At 54.3% G+C, this 17,109-nt stretch overlaps 1 protein-coding gene and 1 long non-coding RNA gene across 2 annotated transcripts; one reads left to right on the forward strand and one right to left on the reverse strand.

Annotated features, from left to right (window-relative positions):
- Positions 1-22: 22 nt before the first annotated feature.
- On the forward strand, positions 23-3,002 carry LOC122489142. Its single transcript, XR_006298839.1, has 2 exons — positions 23-272; positions 2,637-3,002. It is a non-coding gene; the product is annotated as an uncharacterized LOC122489142 (long non-coding RNA).
- On the reverse strand, positions 2,909-11,506 carry PRSS16 (serine protease 16). The gene is made up of 12 exons (XM_043590658.1): positions 11,074-11,506; positions 10,838-10,998; positions 10,003-10,102; positions 9,250-9,379; positions 7,876-7,999; positions 7,547-7,624; positions 7,409-7,456; positions 6,565-6,855; positions 5,845-5,986; positions 3,612-3,791; positions 3,389-3,534; positions 2,909-3,282 (listed from the first exon to the last, which is right to left on the reverse strand). Exons 1-12 carry the CDS (start codon positions 11,144-11,146, stop codon positions 3,214-3,216), a joined length of 1,542 nt encoding a protein of 513 aa, XP_043446593.1. The 5' UTR covers positions 11,147-11,506; the 3' UTR covers positions 2,909-3,213.
- Between the last annotated feature and the right edge of the window lie 5,603 nt (positions 11,507-17,109).

A 17,109-nucleotide genomic window follows, 5' to 3' on the forward strand; every position in this document is an offset into this window, starting at 1 on the left:
GTCCTGCCCCGTTGATCTGTTTATCTACATGCAATGCCCAAACCACATCGTCTTCATTATTGCAGCTTAGTAGGAAATCTTTTGATCAGGTGGTACTAGTCCTTCACCTTTGGTCTTCTCTAGACTCAGCGTGAGAGATTTGTGTGAAGTTGAGAGTCTCTTCTGGTGAGGGCCAATATTCCATAGAACAGGCATTTTCACGTGCCCCCGGAGTTCGCGCCCTGGGAGAAGGTCATGCTGCACCCGCGCCAGCCCACAAACCTCCAGAGAAGGTGAGAGGCCCCACTGGGTCCCGCTTCCAGGGGGAGTGTGTGTGGCACAAACCAGGGACCCTCAGAATGCAATGTTTCTACATTCCTCGGAACTGTTTATCCTCATTCGAATTCAAGTGTTTTCTAGGATATAGCGCATAACCGGTAAATGAGAGTCACAGGTGGGTGGACCACAAATGTACCAGCCCTCCTGGTCCTGAGAAGTGCTTCGCGATCTTTGATCTGGTAGACCGCTGAGCTTCTGGAGAACCAAGTTCAGGTGAAAATGGCACAGGTTGTGAAACGCAGAACTCACAGGGGCGTGTTTACCAGGAGAGCACTGTCCCCTGGCTCAGGGACAGCGCATTCTAGTACAGAGGGGGCCGAATTAGAAAGAAAATAAAACAAGGTAATTTCAGGTGGTGCTTGTGGCTGGGAAGCACGTAAAACAGGTAATGTGCCAGGGAGTGACTGGGACACAGAGGCAGTCAGGAAAGGCCTCCTGGAGGTGACATTGGAGTGGAGCCTGAATGTTAAGAAGGAGTCAGTCATTTAAAGGTCATTGAAGGGAACCACCTCCTGGCAGAGGGAACAGCAAATGCGAGGGCTTGAAGTAGGAATCAGCTTTAGATCCGAAGTAAACGAGGAGGCCAAGTGGTCGGCCTGCAGTGTGGGGAGTAGTGGGAGTTGAGTGCAAAGAGTCAAAAGCCAAAGGGCGAAGGGCCTCGTAGCCCCGGGGGAAGAATTCCAACCTTGTTCTAGCTCTAATGGGAAGCGCGGAGGCTTTTAAGCAGAGGTGACCTGACCTACCTTTTGCAAGAATCATCGCGGTTTGTAGGTAAGAGAAGGGATAGTAGGGGCCAAGTATGGGCCAAGGACACCAGGAAGGGAGAGTACCTCAGAATTCTCCATCCTTCCCTAATACAGACCCACACAGACAGTACTGCTGTTCGCCCGGCAGTCTCAGAGTCTCAGCCGAGTCAACTGAGGTGGCCCGGCCTGGTGCGCGGGCCGCCCGCAGACCCGTGCCCAGAGGGAACGAGGATCCCAGCACAAGGGCAGCTCAGCCTGGTGCCGCACTCACCGCTGGGGGAGCTCTGAGAATGCTCGAGAAGGGAGCCGGGCACCAAAGCCAGGTCCATTCAGAGGGCAGGTTGAGAAGACGTTCGCAGAAGAGAGTGCCAGCAGCTGCATCCGGCAAAGCTTGGGAAGCGCTGACGTTAGACCTGGTTCTTTCATCCCCCACGGGCACCGAGCACCCTCCATGTGTCAGGCCTCGGAGCTCGTGTAAACATACACGCTAGGCCTCAGCTTGGGGTTGTCCCCACAGGGAGGACCCGGTGAATGGAGCTGGGGTTAGGGGGGTCAGCGGGGACAGTCAGGACTCAGGGTTCAGAGTCCAGACAGGCGAGCAGGGACTTCCTCACAGGACCCCGGGCTTGTGGCTTGTCTTACCAACCCCAAACCTTGTCCTGACTTGTCTCCCCCTGCCCTCCCCAGCCCCCCAGCGGCACTTGCCTCCCTGACTCGCTACTTCCTGTTCCCAAGGCCGCACTCAGAGTGAACCAAGGCTCAGCAGACACCCCTGAGGGTGGGCGCACCCCCCCCCCCAGAGCCTGGGGCTCCCCTATCGTGAAGGCTGGACCAGGGCCCTAGACCCCCAGGGCGGGAAGCTGGAGGTGTGGAACTGTGGGAAACGGCGGTGAGGGAAGGGCTGGGAAGGAGATTAAGAGCCAGAGACAGAAGCACAAAGATTAAATGGCAGGGGAGAAACCAAAAAGGTCTCAGAGACAGAGAAGGCAGCGAGGAGAGACAGGGAGAGTCTGAAGAGAGGGAAACTGAGGCAGAGACGGAGGAGGAAAGGCAGACACCGGGCGCTGGGGAGCTAGCCGGGGCAGAAAAGCTAGAGAGGAGGCGAAGAGGGACACCGACTGAGAGACAGGACACCACGGACATAGACTGCAGCACAGAAATAAACAGGGGGACAGAATGACCCACAGACAGATGGAAATGAGGATATTCAGAGAAACAGGAGATGGGCTGGGAGACAGAGACAGAGACCAGGAGAAAGCAAGAGCCCGAGGAAGAGGGGACAGTGAGAAGCAGGGACAGGGCCTGAGCGGGGAGGGAGGGGCTCAGCAGGGCACCCAGCCCAGGAGCCGAGCAGAATTTGAGCTGCAGCACACTTGACATCTGACTTAAAATACCAATATTCCTTGGGCGCCCGGCCGGCAACGTCAGTTAAGTGCCCTGACTCTCGATTTCGGCTCAAGTCATGACCTCCTGGTGGTGAGGTTGGCCCCAGGGTCCAGCTCCGAGCTGACGAGCTGATGTGAAGCCTGCTTGGGCTTCTCTCTCCCGCTCTCTGCCCCTCCTCCGCCCCAGAGAGAAGACGGCTGAGTGAGAACCAGGAAGCGAGTTCTCCCCAGACACCTGATTTTCCGGTGCCCTGATGTCACGCTTCCCAGTGTCCAGAACCTCGTGAGATAAATATCTGTCGTTTATAAGCCACCCAACCCACAGGGTTCTGTTATCGCAGCCCCAACAGACCAAGATGGAAGCTGACTCCCTGTCCCTTTGGGACCCGAAGAACCTACCAAGGTTGCTGTGCTTTTGAAAGGAGGACAAAAAATAAGTCGGTGGGAGATCGTTCCGAATTATGTTACACAAAGAGGCTTTACGTTAAGATACTTTACACAATAAAAGAGATAGCCACGAAACAATTAATAAAATGCTCCCTACAAAAGAAAAGATACCAAGATGCACGACAAGAATACTCCTCCACTTATCCTGCCGTCCACTCTCGGGAGTGAGAGGGCTGCAGCGACGAGTCTGTGTGCGGATCAGAAGCTGAAGCCCGATTCCTGGCAATTCCCTCTTTCCAAACAAGCTCCGTTCTCCCGTCCAGAGGACACGTCCGGGAAGGAGGTGGCCGCGCAGGGAGTGGCGAGGGTCCGGGCCCTCAGTCCCCACCCCTGGCCTGGCTCCGCTGTGCCGGCCCGAGCCAGGTCTGCAGCTGCTGGGAGATGCTCTGGGGAGGGGACAATTCTGGAAGTCAGACTCCGGCAGCGGAGGGCAGGGGCAGGCAAATTAACGCGCAAATGAATGCGACTAACCCAGCGCGGCCGCCCTCTTACCTGGCGCCCCCGGCGGAGGCTGGGGGAGTCTGACGGCCTCTCGGGGGCCATGTCCATGCAGTGGGAGGCTCCGGGGATGAGAAGGGCCGACGCCGACGGTCCCGAGGCTTGTGTCACGCTTAGCGCGTGCCAGGGGTCTGTGTCCCCTGGAAAGAAAGGAAGGATGGCATGCCGCGCCGGGGTTAGGTGCCCACCCGGGGCTCAGGTGCTGAGGGACGCTCACCATTAACGAACAGCACCTGGGTGGCCCCCGGGGTCTGGCCGCCGTAGTAGGAGTTGGTCTGGGTCACGGCCTGGGCTACGGAGGAGGTGGAGAGCCCGAACACCTGCTGGCAGAGCTCTAGCTGGGAGGGCAGTGCCGGGACCCGGGAGAAGGGGCAGCTGGGGTCCTCACAGGTGACATCTGTGGGGGGAGACATCTGTAAGCGTGGGGCATACAGCCTTTAATCGTCACCATAGAGTCTCCCCTGGTGATGACCCAAGCAGCCCCATACCCTCCCTCCGGTGAGCTCACAATCCTGTCAGAGAGACCCCACCCACAGTGACAGCCCGGACTGGTCATGGCTGGGAGGGAAAAAGACCTGGGGTGGGAGGAATCCCAGTTGGCATGAGAGGCTCCAAGACAGGAACCTGCCAGGGAAAAAAACCTTCAGGAGTGAGGAAGACAGAAAAGAAAAAGCAGCCTGAACAGGGGAGAGAGCAGGCGCACAGGTCCAGAGAGACAAGGGAGCGTAGGAACTTAAAGCACAAATTGGACCACGTCTCCCTTGCTTAAAATCCTTACCTCCCCAGTGCCCCCAGGCTAAATCTAACTCCCTTAGCCTCACATTCAGTCATTCCTTTCTTCACCAGGCATGGAGCACCTATTGTATGCTCGCATACATGGTGACCGGTATTGGGAACGCAAGATGGTCCCAGGCTCTGTTGTCACAGGGCTCACAGTGCACAGGGGGAGATGGGCAACCGGGTCTGTAGGATGAGATTGCAAAGTGCTAATGAGGAAAAACACAGAGCAGTTGAGGGGGATGGCAGGGGAGGCCAGGAGGCGGATCTCTCTCCAGCAGTCAGGTAAGGCTTCCTGAGGAGGGGGCATCTTGTACTGAGACTTGAAGATGAGTAAAGTGTGTGACGAGAGGAAGATGAGTAATCCAAGCAAAGTGAACAGTATGTGCAAAGTTCCTGAGGTGTTAGGAAAACCGGTGTATTTGAGGGTCGAAATGTGTAGTCTTGTAGGAGTAACAATAATTAGTACTTAGGAAGAACTCACTGTATACCAGTGTTATTCTTAGCATGTTACAGATAGTACCTCCTTTAATCCTGGAAACAACCTTATGAGAGGCACTACTGTTATTCCCATTTTATAGACGTGGAAACTAAGGCACAGAGAGCGAGCTTAGGTTATTTGCCCAAGATCACATAGCTATGAAATAGAGCTGGAATTTGAATCGTATCTTCATTGCCTGCAGGAGAGGGGAAAGGATTTGAACTTAACTCTGGAGTAGGGGACCCAGATTAGCAAACAAAATTACAGGATGCCCAGTTCAATTTGAATTTCAGTTAACAAATACTTTTTTTAGTATGTCTCATGCAATATTTGGGACACACGCTAAAAAAAAAAAAGTTTTCTCGGGGCGCCTGGGTGGCTCAGTCGGTTGAGCGTCCGACTTCAGCTCAGGTCACGATCTCGCGGTTCGTGAGTTCGAGCCCCGCGTCGGGCTCTGGGCCGATGGCTCGGAGCCTGGAGCCTGCTTCCGATTCTGTGTCTCCCTCTCTCTCTGCCCCTCCCCCGTTCATGCTCTGTCTCTCCCTGTCTCAAAAATAAATAAACATTAAAAAAAAAAAAGTTTTCTCAAATTCACATGTAACTGGGCGTCCTGTATTGTATGTGGCAACCCTGCCCAAGGGTCACTGAGAAGCCATGGGAGGAAGGACAAGGTCATATTTAGAAAAAGCTCTCTCGGTGAGGAAATTGGATTGTAGGGGTGAAATGAAGGCCTGGAGACCAGAGAGGAGGTGGGGTCAGGGATCCAGGCAGGAGCGGATGGGGGCCTCTACCAGGGTGGCAGAGCTGGGAATAGAAAGGGGGTTGGGGTGAACCGGAGGGCTGTCCAGGATGAAGAGTGGGCAGGACTCAGTGGCTGACAGGCTATGGGACAAAGGGAAGGAGGCATGTAAAATGTGCTAGGGTTTCTAGGCCAGTGACTAGGGAGAGACTGGGGCCACTCCTGGGACAGGGACACATATCACTCATGTGAGGACTGTGTGCGTGAGGGATTCTGGCACACTCTAGTACAGCTATGTACCTTCCAGCCCCACACCTATGGGTAAAACCAGGCCCAGCAGTGTGGCCAGGGTCCTATGGAAATGGAAACAAGTCCAGACCACGTGTGAGACAGCCTGCCTGGGCACAGTGCAGAATGTACGTTTCAGGGGTGAGGGGTGGGCGGGTCACTCACAGAAGCCGAACTCAGTACAAGTCTGGTACAACCACTGGCGGTCGCCCACACCGGACACTTGGGACTCTGTGACCTTCAGCTGTGCCACTGTCTCTGCTCGGGAAAAGCTTAGACACCTCTGGCCCAGGCTGTGCATGACGACCTAGGGGACAATACACACACACACAGACACATTACTCCTGTCCCTGAGAGTTAGGGCCCAGGGCCTGAAAGCATACACAGGTCCCTACAAGTCAAAGGTCAGAGGTCAGAAGAGCTACAGAGTTCTCCTGGGAGTCGGGGGTCAGGGCGAGTGGGTGCCTGGGTCCCTGTGGGTTAGAGGTGAAGGCACTAGGTGACTGTGAGACTCTGGGTGTGTGACCATCTCTTGGAACAGCCGTTTCTAGCCGTGGATCCCGAGGCTGGAATCTCGGTCTCTAGGGACGCTATGTCCCCAGGGCTTCTTTCTTCCGTCAACGCTACCGGAGCACCTGCTGTGCGCTAGACTCCGCTGCAGGCCCGGGAGTGGACCGAACAGGAAGCGCAAAATAGGGACCGGTCGTAGTCGCTAACACCTGCAGAGCGCGCGCTTCCCCTGACCGGCTTCTCCGCACCTCCCCCGGCCCTGAGGCGTCACCCCCGCTTCACAGACCGGGAGACCAAGGTCAGAAGGGGTCACGCCCACCGCAGGACACGCGGCGGAGCAGGCGCCCCGCCGACGGACTCTCCCAGGCCGCTCACCTGCACTGCCCGCCGGAGCCCGCGGTAGGGCGCGGAGTGGCTGCGGTTGCCCCCGCCTTGCAGGAGGAGCCCGCACAGCCGCCGCACGCTCAGCGGCGCTCCCGCCTGCGCGTCGTACTGCGCGGCGCCCCCCACCAGGGCCTGCAGCGCCCCCAGCAGCTCCGCCCGGTCCTCCGCGCGACCCAGTGGCGCGCAGGCGCCCAGCTCCGCCCGCAGCGCCGCGCGAGACGCCCCGCCCACGAGCAGCCGCCGCTCCACGTCCGCGAAGGCTGCGGCCGCCGCCGCCCGGCACTGCGGGGAGCGAGGGGCCGCATTGGCGAGGACTCCGGGTGCTGGGCCTCGCCTTTACCCGCCCAGGACCCCGAGTCCTTCCCCCCAGCGCCCCACTTCCTCAGAGGTCCCGCCCGAGGCCCCGCCCCCTGACCGTGCTCCTCCCGACCACCTCCCCGGGCCCCGCCCCTGGAGGAGCCTCGCCCTTCTGATAGGGTTGTCCCCTTAGGCCCCGCCCCACGCCCAGCCTCGCTCTCCTGATAGGGTCGTCACCCCGGGCCCCGCCCCACGCTGAGCCTCGCCCCATTTATGGGGTGGCCCCGCCCCGCGCTGAGTCTCGCCCTTCTGATAGGGTCGTCCCCCCTTGGTCCCGCCCCCCGCAGAGCCTCGCCCTCCTGATAGGGTCGACCCCGCCGGGCCCCGCCCCATCCCACGTCCCCAAATCCGCCCACCTTCCCGGTCTCGGTCCTCTCTCGGACCCCCGCCACCTTGCCAGCTTCCCCGGTTTTCTCTGCCCCCCCCCCTTCCAAGTTCTCCCGTCCCCATACCCCCGCGGACTGGCCCCATGTGCTACCTCCGGGGAGCCGCCGACGGCCGCGCTCGTCAGGCTTCGGGACACCACCTGTGGAGGGAGCGCGGGAGGAGGTTTCAGGGGACTCCCTGCACCAAGGACCTCCCCCCCCACCCCGCACCCGCCGCCCGCCGCCCTCACCTCGTTGTACTCGGAAAAATCCAGCACGGCCCGCACCGGAGCAGAGGAGGCGACGGAGGCGAAGATGAGGTGGGGGAACTGAGGGAGGACAGCCGTCGTCAGCCTGGGGGGCCCAGGTCCTAGAACCTCATCCCCGCCGCCCCCGTGTCACCGCCTGCACTGCGGTCGGGGGCAAGTCCCTCCCCTCTACACGTGGACCCTGGAGACGACAGCTTGCGGAAAGCCCTTTGGCGGGGGGCAGGAGTGTGTGTGGGGCGCCTGGGGGGCGGGGGTGCCCTTGCCGCCTGAGACCGGGACCCACCCCAGCCCGCCCGGAGAGTCCCGGGGACCTTGAGCCGGGCCCAGGCGGCCAGGGAGCCGGCGTAGGAGCCTCCAAAGCAGATCCAGGGGCTGGAGGAGGAGACGTTGAAGAGGCGGCCGAGTGCGAGGCGGGCAGAGGCCACGTCAGCCAGCCTAGGGGCAGCGGGGAGGTCGGTGGGCCCTCCTCGCCAGGAATCCCCGAGGATGCACCCCCCGCCTCTGCACGGGTGGGGGTCCAGAGACCCGAATGGGGCGGGGAGGGGGGTCTGGCCAGAAGCCAGGGCTCTTGTCACGGGTGTGTGTGAGCCTGATCTCAGCAAGTGCGCACCTGGGCCAGAAGACCACCCCCCCCTCCGCCGCCAAGCCTCCACCCTCCTCACTGCGGGCTATAGGGGGGGAGGAAGGGTCTCCCAGAGAGCGCGTGCAGAAACCTGGGGGATAAGGGGAGGGCTGGGGGCGCTGGAGGAAGAGGAGACACCGTCAGAAAGGGACATGTTGCCATGTGGCTACATCCTCTTTTCTAGGTGTTTCCGTGTCTTCCCCGACTTTCCGAAGTAGGCTGCAGTTAGTGCCTTCCTAGGGCACTTGGAACCCCATACAACTTGTGAAAATGTGGGGAGACAGAGAAGCGTGGAGGCACAGAGACAGAGGTGGAGATAGAGATGACAGAGGTGAGAGTGAGACCGAGAAAGGCCGAGACTGACACAGCCGGAGACCAGGAGAGGTAAGTCCTGGGGCCGATGGCAAAGCAGGTGGGACGCACTGGGGTCTGGGAAGAGCGTCTAGGGAAGGAGGTGAGGGAGACAGCCATACAAATACGGGGGGGGGGGCGCTCCCCGCAGAGAGAAAAAGGCTCAAGGCAGCAATGTGCCTGTAAGCCTTCAGAGCAGCAAGGACGCGGGCGTCGCTGGAGCCCAGTGAGTGTGCGGAAGTGGGGGCCAGAGAAGTAACGGGGACCCAGAGCCAGTAGGACCTCGTGGCCCCTGTGAAGATTTTGACTTGACTGTGAGGCAGATGGGAGACCCTGGGAGATGTGAGCTGGGAGAGGGTGGTCTGGTCTGTGCTCTAACAGTCACTGTAGCTTCGTGTGTACAATATGCTGACGGGCTCAAGGGCAGAAACCGAAGACCAGTGGGGAGGCTGTGTCATCCAGATGCTGCTGGTCTGGACCGGGAAGCTGCAGTGACACAGGAAGAGATGAAAATGTGGCCGGAGAGAAAGAGAGGGAGGGACAGGGACCCAGAGACAGAGAGAGAATAAGACACTGAAAGAGCGAAGGAAACGTGGACCAGAGACCCGGAGGTCGACCTCGGGCAGTGGCGGAGAGCCACACAGATGCAGAGGTGCCCGGATACAGACGGCCTCAGCGCCATGACCCCGAACACTCCCCCACCCTCACTCACGCGTGGCGGCTGGACAGGAAGCGGAGCTGGGCCACGTCCAGGCCCCCGGCAGGTATACTCAGGCCATAAAATCTGTGCTCCAGGCCTATCACGAGGGCCCCCCAGGCTGGGGCCAGGGCTGCGGGGTGCCCTGTGAAGAGTGTCCGGTTGGGGTGATGAGGGAGCGCCGGGGCCACCTGAGGGCACAGTGCAGCCTCAGGGCACCCCCACCCTCAAGGTGGGATCTGTGTGATAGTCCCTGGACACTCCAGGCTACCCCAAAACAGGAAAGGATAAAAAACCAAACGGTTGAACTGATAAGAGTCTCCACCAGTTTACGAGAAAAAGGCAACCCCATCAATAGCCTGAAGTCCGGGAAGTCCCTACTGTCTTACGTCAATGCTTTGCCAGAGGGAGAAACAACCTTAGCTTGACCATAGCTGGGCCTCCAGTAAGTCTTGAGCTTTTGAAAGTCTCTTTGGAAACTTCCCTTTTGACTTTACCTCCCCCAAGTCCACGGCGTGCAACCAGCCCTTCTACACGACCCCAGTACAGTTCTCCCCGCCCACGGGTCCTGTCCCCGCGCTTCAATAAAGTCACCTTTTTGCACCAAAGACGTCTTCAACAATTCTGTCCTGGCCGTGGGTTCCGGACCCCACGAACCTCACCATCACCCCAAAACTTCATCAGGGGGTTACAGCCCTCCCGCCTCACCGCACAACAACATGGGGCGCCCTTCCCGGCCCCCGCCAGCTTCCCAGCCCTGCTTCTTACCTCTCGTCACTGAGCCAGGCCTGAGGCTGCCCTCGCCCCCCAGATGCAGGAACACGGGTCCATGCCGGCTGGCCCAGTGTTGGTCATTCACCCAGTACCGCTGAGAGGTGGGGTGGAGAAGAAGATGAGGATTGAGAGTTCGGACCTGTTCTTTATTCCTAGTTCGCTGCGGTCTCTCTCCCTTATGGGTCTTCCTTTATATACTTAGTAGTGTGTGAACTCGGCTTGTGTAGTTATGTTCCTTTCTCTCCTGTTAGCCTCTTCAGCTAGAATGCAAGGTCTGTAGGAGCAGATAGTTCATCGACGTTTTTACCCTTGTGTCCCCAGGGTCCAGGACACTGGCCAGCGGCGGGGGCCCTGGCTGTATATGGAAACGCTAAGCCGAGGATAAGTGACGGGTGCAGACCAATTTGGAAGCAGGGCCTAGGGGAGCTGACCTGCACACACTGTGCACACAGGAGGTGTGAAAAATGGGGCAAGTGTTCATCCATCAGATCCCTTCCAGTTCCTCTCGTGAGGTAGGTCTGCTTCCAAAGCTGGTCCACATTTCTGCTACGTATTGAGCCCTACATGTTGGTGGTGGATTTGCTGTTCAATCTGAAGGACAGGGAGAAGGGGGTCAAAGACGGCGCCTGAGGGACAAGGGAAGTGGAGGCTGAAGAAAGAAAGGGGGGCCCAGGGATCAAGGGCACACTAAGGACCAGAGGGGCTGACCGGAGGCCACAGGGGCACGGGCAGCGGGCACAGGATGAGCCCGTGGGGCCCAGAGACACAGAGACAGGGTAGATAGAGCTGGGGGAGAAAGCGTCAGCCCCCCCCCCCCCCCCGGCCTCACCTGCAGGAAAGATCGGTGGTCGGATGTGTTGAAGGGGTCCAGTGGCTGCTCCAGCCAGCCTTGTTTTGGGGGGACCAATGCATTTGGGCCGAAACCCAGGCCCGGGCCGGAGCCCTCCTGAAACCGCTCAATGTGCTCAGCCAGGCGCCTGAGGAGGGGGGCTGTGGGACACAGACGGGGAGGGAGTCAGCCAGGCCCCCGCAGGAGCCCCTGCCTGACCCGCGGCCTCTTCCTACCCGGAGCCGAGGACCCCCAGAGGGAGAGCAGGAGCAGAGGGCCCAGCCGTGGGGGGCCAGGCCTGCCGGCCATGCTGTCCGCTCCTCCGCGCTCTGTTCCCCCGCTCACTCAGGACCTTTATCGTGTCCTGGGGCTGGACTTTGAGGTTGTGGTTTTTCAGTGGGAGCTCAGGTTTCTTTCCAGATGCCTCTCTGGGGACAGGCGTCTGTGAGAACCAGTACAGCGGGGCAGGGACGCCAGTCTGTACACGGGGCCTGAGGGTGTGGTGCCTGAATATCCAGTTTCCCTCTCTGTCCCGTGACTTTCCATCCAGCCGTCCCTCAGCCTCCCCCTCTCTATGCCTTAGTCTGCGTTCTGGCCTCTAGTCTCTGGGTCTCCACGCAGGGACCTCGCCCTGCCCCCTCCCTCAGTCCCTTGGTCGCCCCGCTGCCCCACCTCGCCCTCTCTTTGTTCCTCCGTCCTTTACCCTCTGTCATCTTCTCTACTTGAGTGACTCTCTGTCCAGGTCTCACCCTGTCTGCTTCCTAGTCTCCCCGTCTGTCTTATCACCTTATCACTGCCCCCCAGTCTCACCTCTCTTAAAAAAGCCTCCTTTGGAGAAGAAGAAGGGTTTCCTTTAGTTTTAAAGAGACACAAGCACGTCAACACCCTTTTTACCCTTTTAAGTAAAAAGGAGGTCTGGCCAGGTGGCTGGTTGGCTCAGGCGGGCAGAATGTGGTGCCGACAGCCCGACGTCGTGGGTTTGATCCCCAAACGGTCCAGGAAAGGCACCCGTTCTTGGGCTCGAAACAGCCTCTCCAACATAAAATTGAGACTAAAGTTGACTTTACTTCCTAATCCTCAGCAGAGACACCTACCTTCTTTGTCCCCCTTTCCAAGGGGGGTGGGGGGGGGGAACCAACAACTTGAGAAAAAGTGGCTTAAAGCCTTGAGACGGAAATTTCAGTGAAGAGAACCAGGGCACAAAGCCAGGGGTTGGCGCTGGAGAGACGTGTGACCATCCGAGCGCCCGTGTCCTTGTCCCTTTCCACGTGGCCCTTCTGTGCTTCATGTACTTGATTGTGCTCGCCTCTCTGTGCTGCCTCTCAACACTGTTGAAGTTGATACTTCTTATTGTTAAAAAATCAAGTTAGACACAGTGCGTACTTTCCTTTAAAAAAATTTTTTTAAACATTTATTTATTTTTGAGACAGAGAGAGACAGAGCATGAATGGGGGGAGGGCCAGAGAGAGAGGGAGACACAGAATCTGAAGCAGGCTCCAGGCTCTGAGCTGTCGGCACAGAGCCTGATGCGGGGCTCGAACTCACGGACCGTGAGATCGTGACCTGAGCGAAGTCAGACGCTCAACTGACTGAGCCACCCAGGCGCCCCAATTTCCTTTTTAAAAAGCTGCCAGTTTGCTTCCACCAGAATTTCCTTCCATGGAAACAGGTTTTGTTTTGCTTTGTTTTGTTCTCTGGATCTCTAAGACCAACAACAGTTTTGAACATATAGCAGGCATTCGGTAAATATTCGTGGAGTGAATGTATGAAGCTTTTCCATCAGAGTGTGTCGGTACTTTGCCGAATCTGGTTAACACACGGTACAAAGGAACCGAGGCCTACCTGAGTCACTGCTTATGACAAAACCGTATGGTTGTGAAGGCCACACCGCCGCATCTGACACGCAAGAATATCAGCAATGGAAAATGAATCAAAAATGTAATCCCGGCAAAAAATGAAATTGAGGTGTTTCAGATTCGATGAAGGGGCTTTCTCAAAGGATGGTGAAACCACCACCCACTACTTGAAACACAGAGCCAAAACTCATTTGGGGAGGGAGCTGGGTTGGTAAGGCACCGGCCCCTGAGAGAGCTGAGGGGTGGATGATGTTTTGGGGGAAGGGGCTCAGGGAAGCGAGGATGCTCGGGCTGAGCGGGTTGGCGGGATCTGTGGAAGCGTGACTGTTTGGGAGAGACTGGTTGGTGGCGCTTAGGGGCCTGTTTGTTGGAGCGAACCCGTGTCTGACTGGCTGACCTTCCGAAGGCAGGGGTTGACAGTGATTCATTGCCTTGAAAACAGTTATCGCTGATAGACTGAGTTGGTGGCTGCTGGTCTGGCTACAGAATAATCAGTCTCTGTTTTTTGGAAGTTTGTTTATTTATTTTGGGAGAATGAGTGTGTGTGCCTGCGTGAGTAGGGGAGGGGCAGAGAGGGAGGGAGAGAAAGAGAACCCCAACCAGGCTGGGCACTGTTAGCGCACAGCCTGACAGGGGGCTCGAACTCACAAACAGTGAAATCATGACCTGAGCGGCAATCGAGAGTCACATGCTTAACTGTCTGAGCACCAACGCCCCCCCCCCCCGCCCCACCAGGGGCCCCGGATCAGTCTTTTTCTAAGTTTGTGATAAGTTTATGTTCTCAACATTTACTTCGACCTAATAGCAAAATTTCTTCTTCCTTCCTTCCTCCCTCCCTTCCCTCCTTCCTGTCCCATCTATTTGTTTAATATCCAAGTAATGTATAATAAAAACGATTTTTTCTCTGAGCCTCTCAACCCATCTTGGACACAGTGACGAGATGACTAGCAGAGGTGGAGTTAAGGACACCGTGAGGCATGGGGGGGCTTAGGAATGCTGTAAGTGGCAGGGATGGTCATGATCGTGGCGTGGGTGGTGATGGAGTTAGAGTGACAAGCTAGAATACGTGGAGCACATGACCAGGTTAAAAAAAAAAGGCGATTTTTATTTTGACCTTTTTGCATCAAATTAACTAGAAACAATTCATTACTGTGGTGGGCTTATTGCATTAATACCCCCAACTCTTCTCCCCTCCCTTTATTCATGGTGTTCTTCGTGTACCCTTGTCGTGCCTTCCCCCTTTCTTTTGGCCGAGCCCTGTGACTGATGTTGGCCAACGTAGTATTAGCAATACTTGACAAAGAAGCTTCTTGAATATGCCCTTTACTCTTTCTGCTTGCTTGTTTTGGTTCCTGTTTTTTTGTTTCTTTTTTTTTTTTTCAACGTTTTATTTTATTTTTGGGACAGAGAGAGACAGAGCAATAACGGGGGAGGGGCAGAGAGAGAGGGAGACACAGAATCGGAAACAGGCTCCAGGCTCCGAGCCATCAGCCCAGAGCCCGACGCGGGGCTCGAACTCCCGGACCGCGAGATCGTGACCTGGCTGAAGTCGGACGCTTAACCGACTGCGCCACCCAGGCGCCCCTGTTTTTTTTTGTTTCTTTTAAGTAGTCTTTATTTTTTAGAGCAGTTTTAGGTTCACAGCAAAATCGAGTGGGAGGTTCTCATATACCCCCTACCCCACCACACACGCAACTTCCTGCACTATCAATGTCCCAAATCAGAATGGCACATTTACTACAACTGCTGAACCTACAGTGACACATTATTATCATCCAAGGTCCATAGTTTACATTTGGACTCCCTCTTGTTGGGCATTCTGTAGCTTTTGGCAAATATGTGATGTATGTCTACCATTATAGTATCATACCGAATAGTTTCACTGCCCTAAAAATCCTCTGTGCTCTGCCTGTTCCTCCCTCCATCCCTCCCAATCCTGACAACCTCTGATCTTTTTACTGTCTCTATAGTTTTTCCTTTTACAAATATCACAGAGTTGAATCATATAGTGTGTGGCCTTTCCAGACTGGCTTCTTTCATTTAGCAATATGCGTTTGAGGTTCCTATATATCTTTTCATTGCTCAATAGCTCATTTCTTTTCAGTGCTGTATAATATTCCATCGTGTGGCTATACCATGGTTTACTTATCTACTCACCTCCTGGAGAACATCTTGTTTCCAAAGGTTGGCAATTATGCATAAAGCTGCTATCCACATCTGTGTGCAGGTTTTTGTGTAGACGTAAATTTTCAGCTGATTTGGGTAAATACCAAGGAATATGGTTGCTGGATTGCTTGGTTGGTAAGAGGATGTTTAATTTTGCCAGAAACTGCCAAACTGTCTTCCAAAGTGGTTGCATTCCCACCAGCAACATTGTGAGAGTTCCTGTTGCCCCACACCCTCCCCAGCATTTGGTGCCGTCCGTGTTTTGGATTTTGGCCATTCCAACAGGTGCGTGGTGGTGTCTCATTGTTGTTTTTATTTGCATTTCCATGACGACATGTAATGTTGACCATCTTTCATATGCTTATTTTTTTCTCCTATGTTATCTGCTAGGAGTTTTATAGTTTTGTGTTTTACACTTAAGTCTATGATTCTTTCTTTTTCTTTTTTGCTTGTGGACATGTAATTGTTCCGGCACTATTTGTTGAAAAGGCTGTCTTTTATCCATTGTATTGTTTTTGCTCCTTTGTCAAGGATCAACAGATTAAATTTGTGTGGGTCTGTTTCTGTATGCTTTATTCTGTCTATTCTTATCCATTTATGTGTTCTTTTGCCAATAACACAATGTCTTGATTATTGTGATTTTGTCATACTTCTTGAAGTCAGGTAGTGTCAGTCCTCCAACTTTATCCTTCTCTTTCAGTATTGTGTTGACAATTCTGGGTCTTTCGCTTCTCCGTATAAACTTTAGAATCAACTTGTTAATATCCCAAAACAATTTGCTGGGGGTTTGATTGGGGTTGTGTTGAATCTATAGATCAAGCTGGGAAAAACTAACATCTTGTCAGTGTTAAGTCTTTCTATCCATGAACATGGAATATCTATTTAGTTCTTTGATTTATTTCATCAAAGTTTTATAGTTTTTTTTCCTTAAGAGAGAGAGAGAGAGAGAGAGAGAGACAGAGAGAGAGAGAGACAGAGAATATGAACAAGTCAGGAGGTAGAGGGAGAAGGAGAGACAGAATCTCAAGCAGGTTCCCTGCCCAGCACAGAGCCTGACACAGAGCCTGATGCAGAGCTTAATCCCACAACCCTGGGATCATGACCTGAACTGAAATCAAGACTCGGACGTTTAACCAACTGAGGCACCCAGGCGCTTTTGTACTTTTCTTCACATATAGACTTTGTACCTGTTTTGTTAGAATTGTACCTAAGTATTTTATTTTGGGGGTGTAAATGTAAATCACATTGTATTTTTAGTTTCAAATTCCAAATTTTCATTGCTAGTATGTAGGAAAATGATTGACTTTCGTATATTAACCTTGTATCCTACAACCTTGCTATAATTGCTTTTTAGTTCCAGGAGGGATTTGTTGAGTATTTTTTCCTGGTTGTTTTTGCCTTGAGAACTTGCCTGGGTTTAGCACGCTGGAGACTATGAGATGTGTGGAGATTGTCTGATTGTTTATTGTTCACCAGATATGTGAGTCAACCCAGCTGGGACCTTAAACAGTCTAGTCAGTCCTGACCTATATTAGTTAACCACAGGCTAGTGAGATAAATAGATCCTAATTATTTTAAGCTACTGAATTCGGATAGTTTGTTAAGCAGTAGATTTGTGGCAGTAGGTAAGTGTTGTGTACATTAAAATAGCATTCATTTTCTCCAGCAGAATTAGCCTCCTTGGTATTCCTTAAATACACAAGGTAAATTCCATATCAGGCTCCCCGTGGGCACTCTATCCTCTGTCTGGAATCAATTTACCTAGACAGCCCCATGGATCATTCATTTTCTTCCTTCAGATTTTTTGCCCAAATGTCACCAATAATCCATTTAGAATTTGAAAATAAAAATTCGCCCCCAATGTCCTTCTCTCAATTTTTTCCCTTAGCATTTATTGTCACATTGTATTGCATTTTATATGTAACTTTGCTTTTAAAAAATTTCTGTAATCCTGCTGCTAGAAAGGGAAGAGAGTTCTATTTTGTTCATAGGTGTTATCCCAGTAACGAATAGTGTATGACACAGTATATGCGCTCAATACATATCGATTGAATGAATGAGTGATTAAGTTCTTTGTTTAAAGAAAAGAGGACATAGGCTTGAAGAGAGGGGGTGGAGAAAACCTCACCTTAACTCCTTCCATCGCCTTTCCCTCCTTTTAATATCTAGGGGCTAGATGAAGTGGAAATTACCTAAAGAGGATTTTAGGGTAAGATCACATATACTCTAGCTGGAAGGGTCTCTTAATTT

The sequence above is a fragment of the Prionailurus bengalensis genome, chromosome B2 (assembly GCF_016509475.1).
Source record: "Prionailurus bengalensis isolate Pbe53 chromosome B2, Fcat_Pben_1.1_paternal_pri, whole genome shotgun sequence".
Lineage (NCBI taxonomy): Eukaryota > Metazoa > Chordata > Mammalia > Carnivora > Felidae > Prionailurus > Prionailurus bengalensis.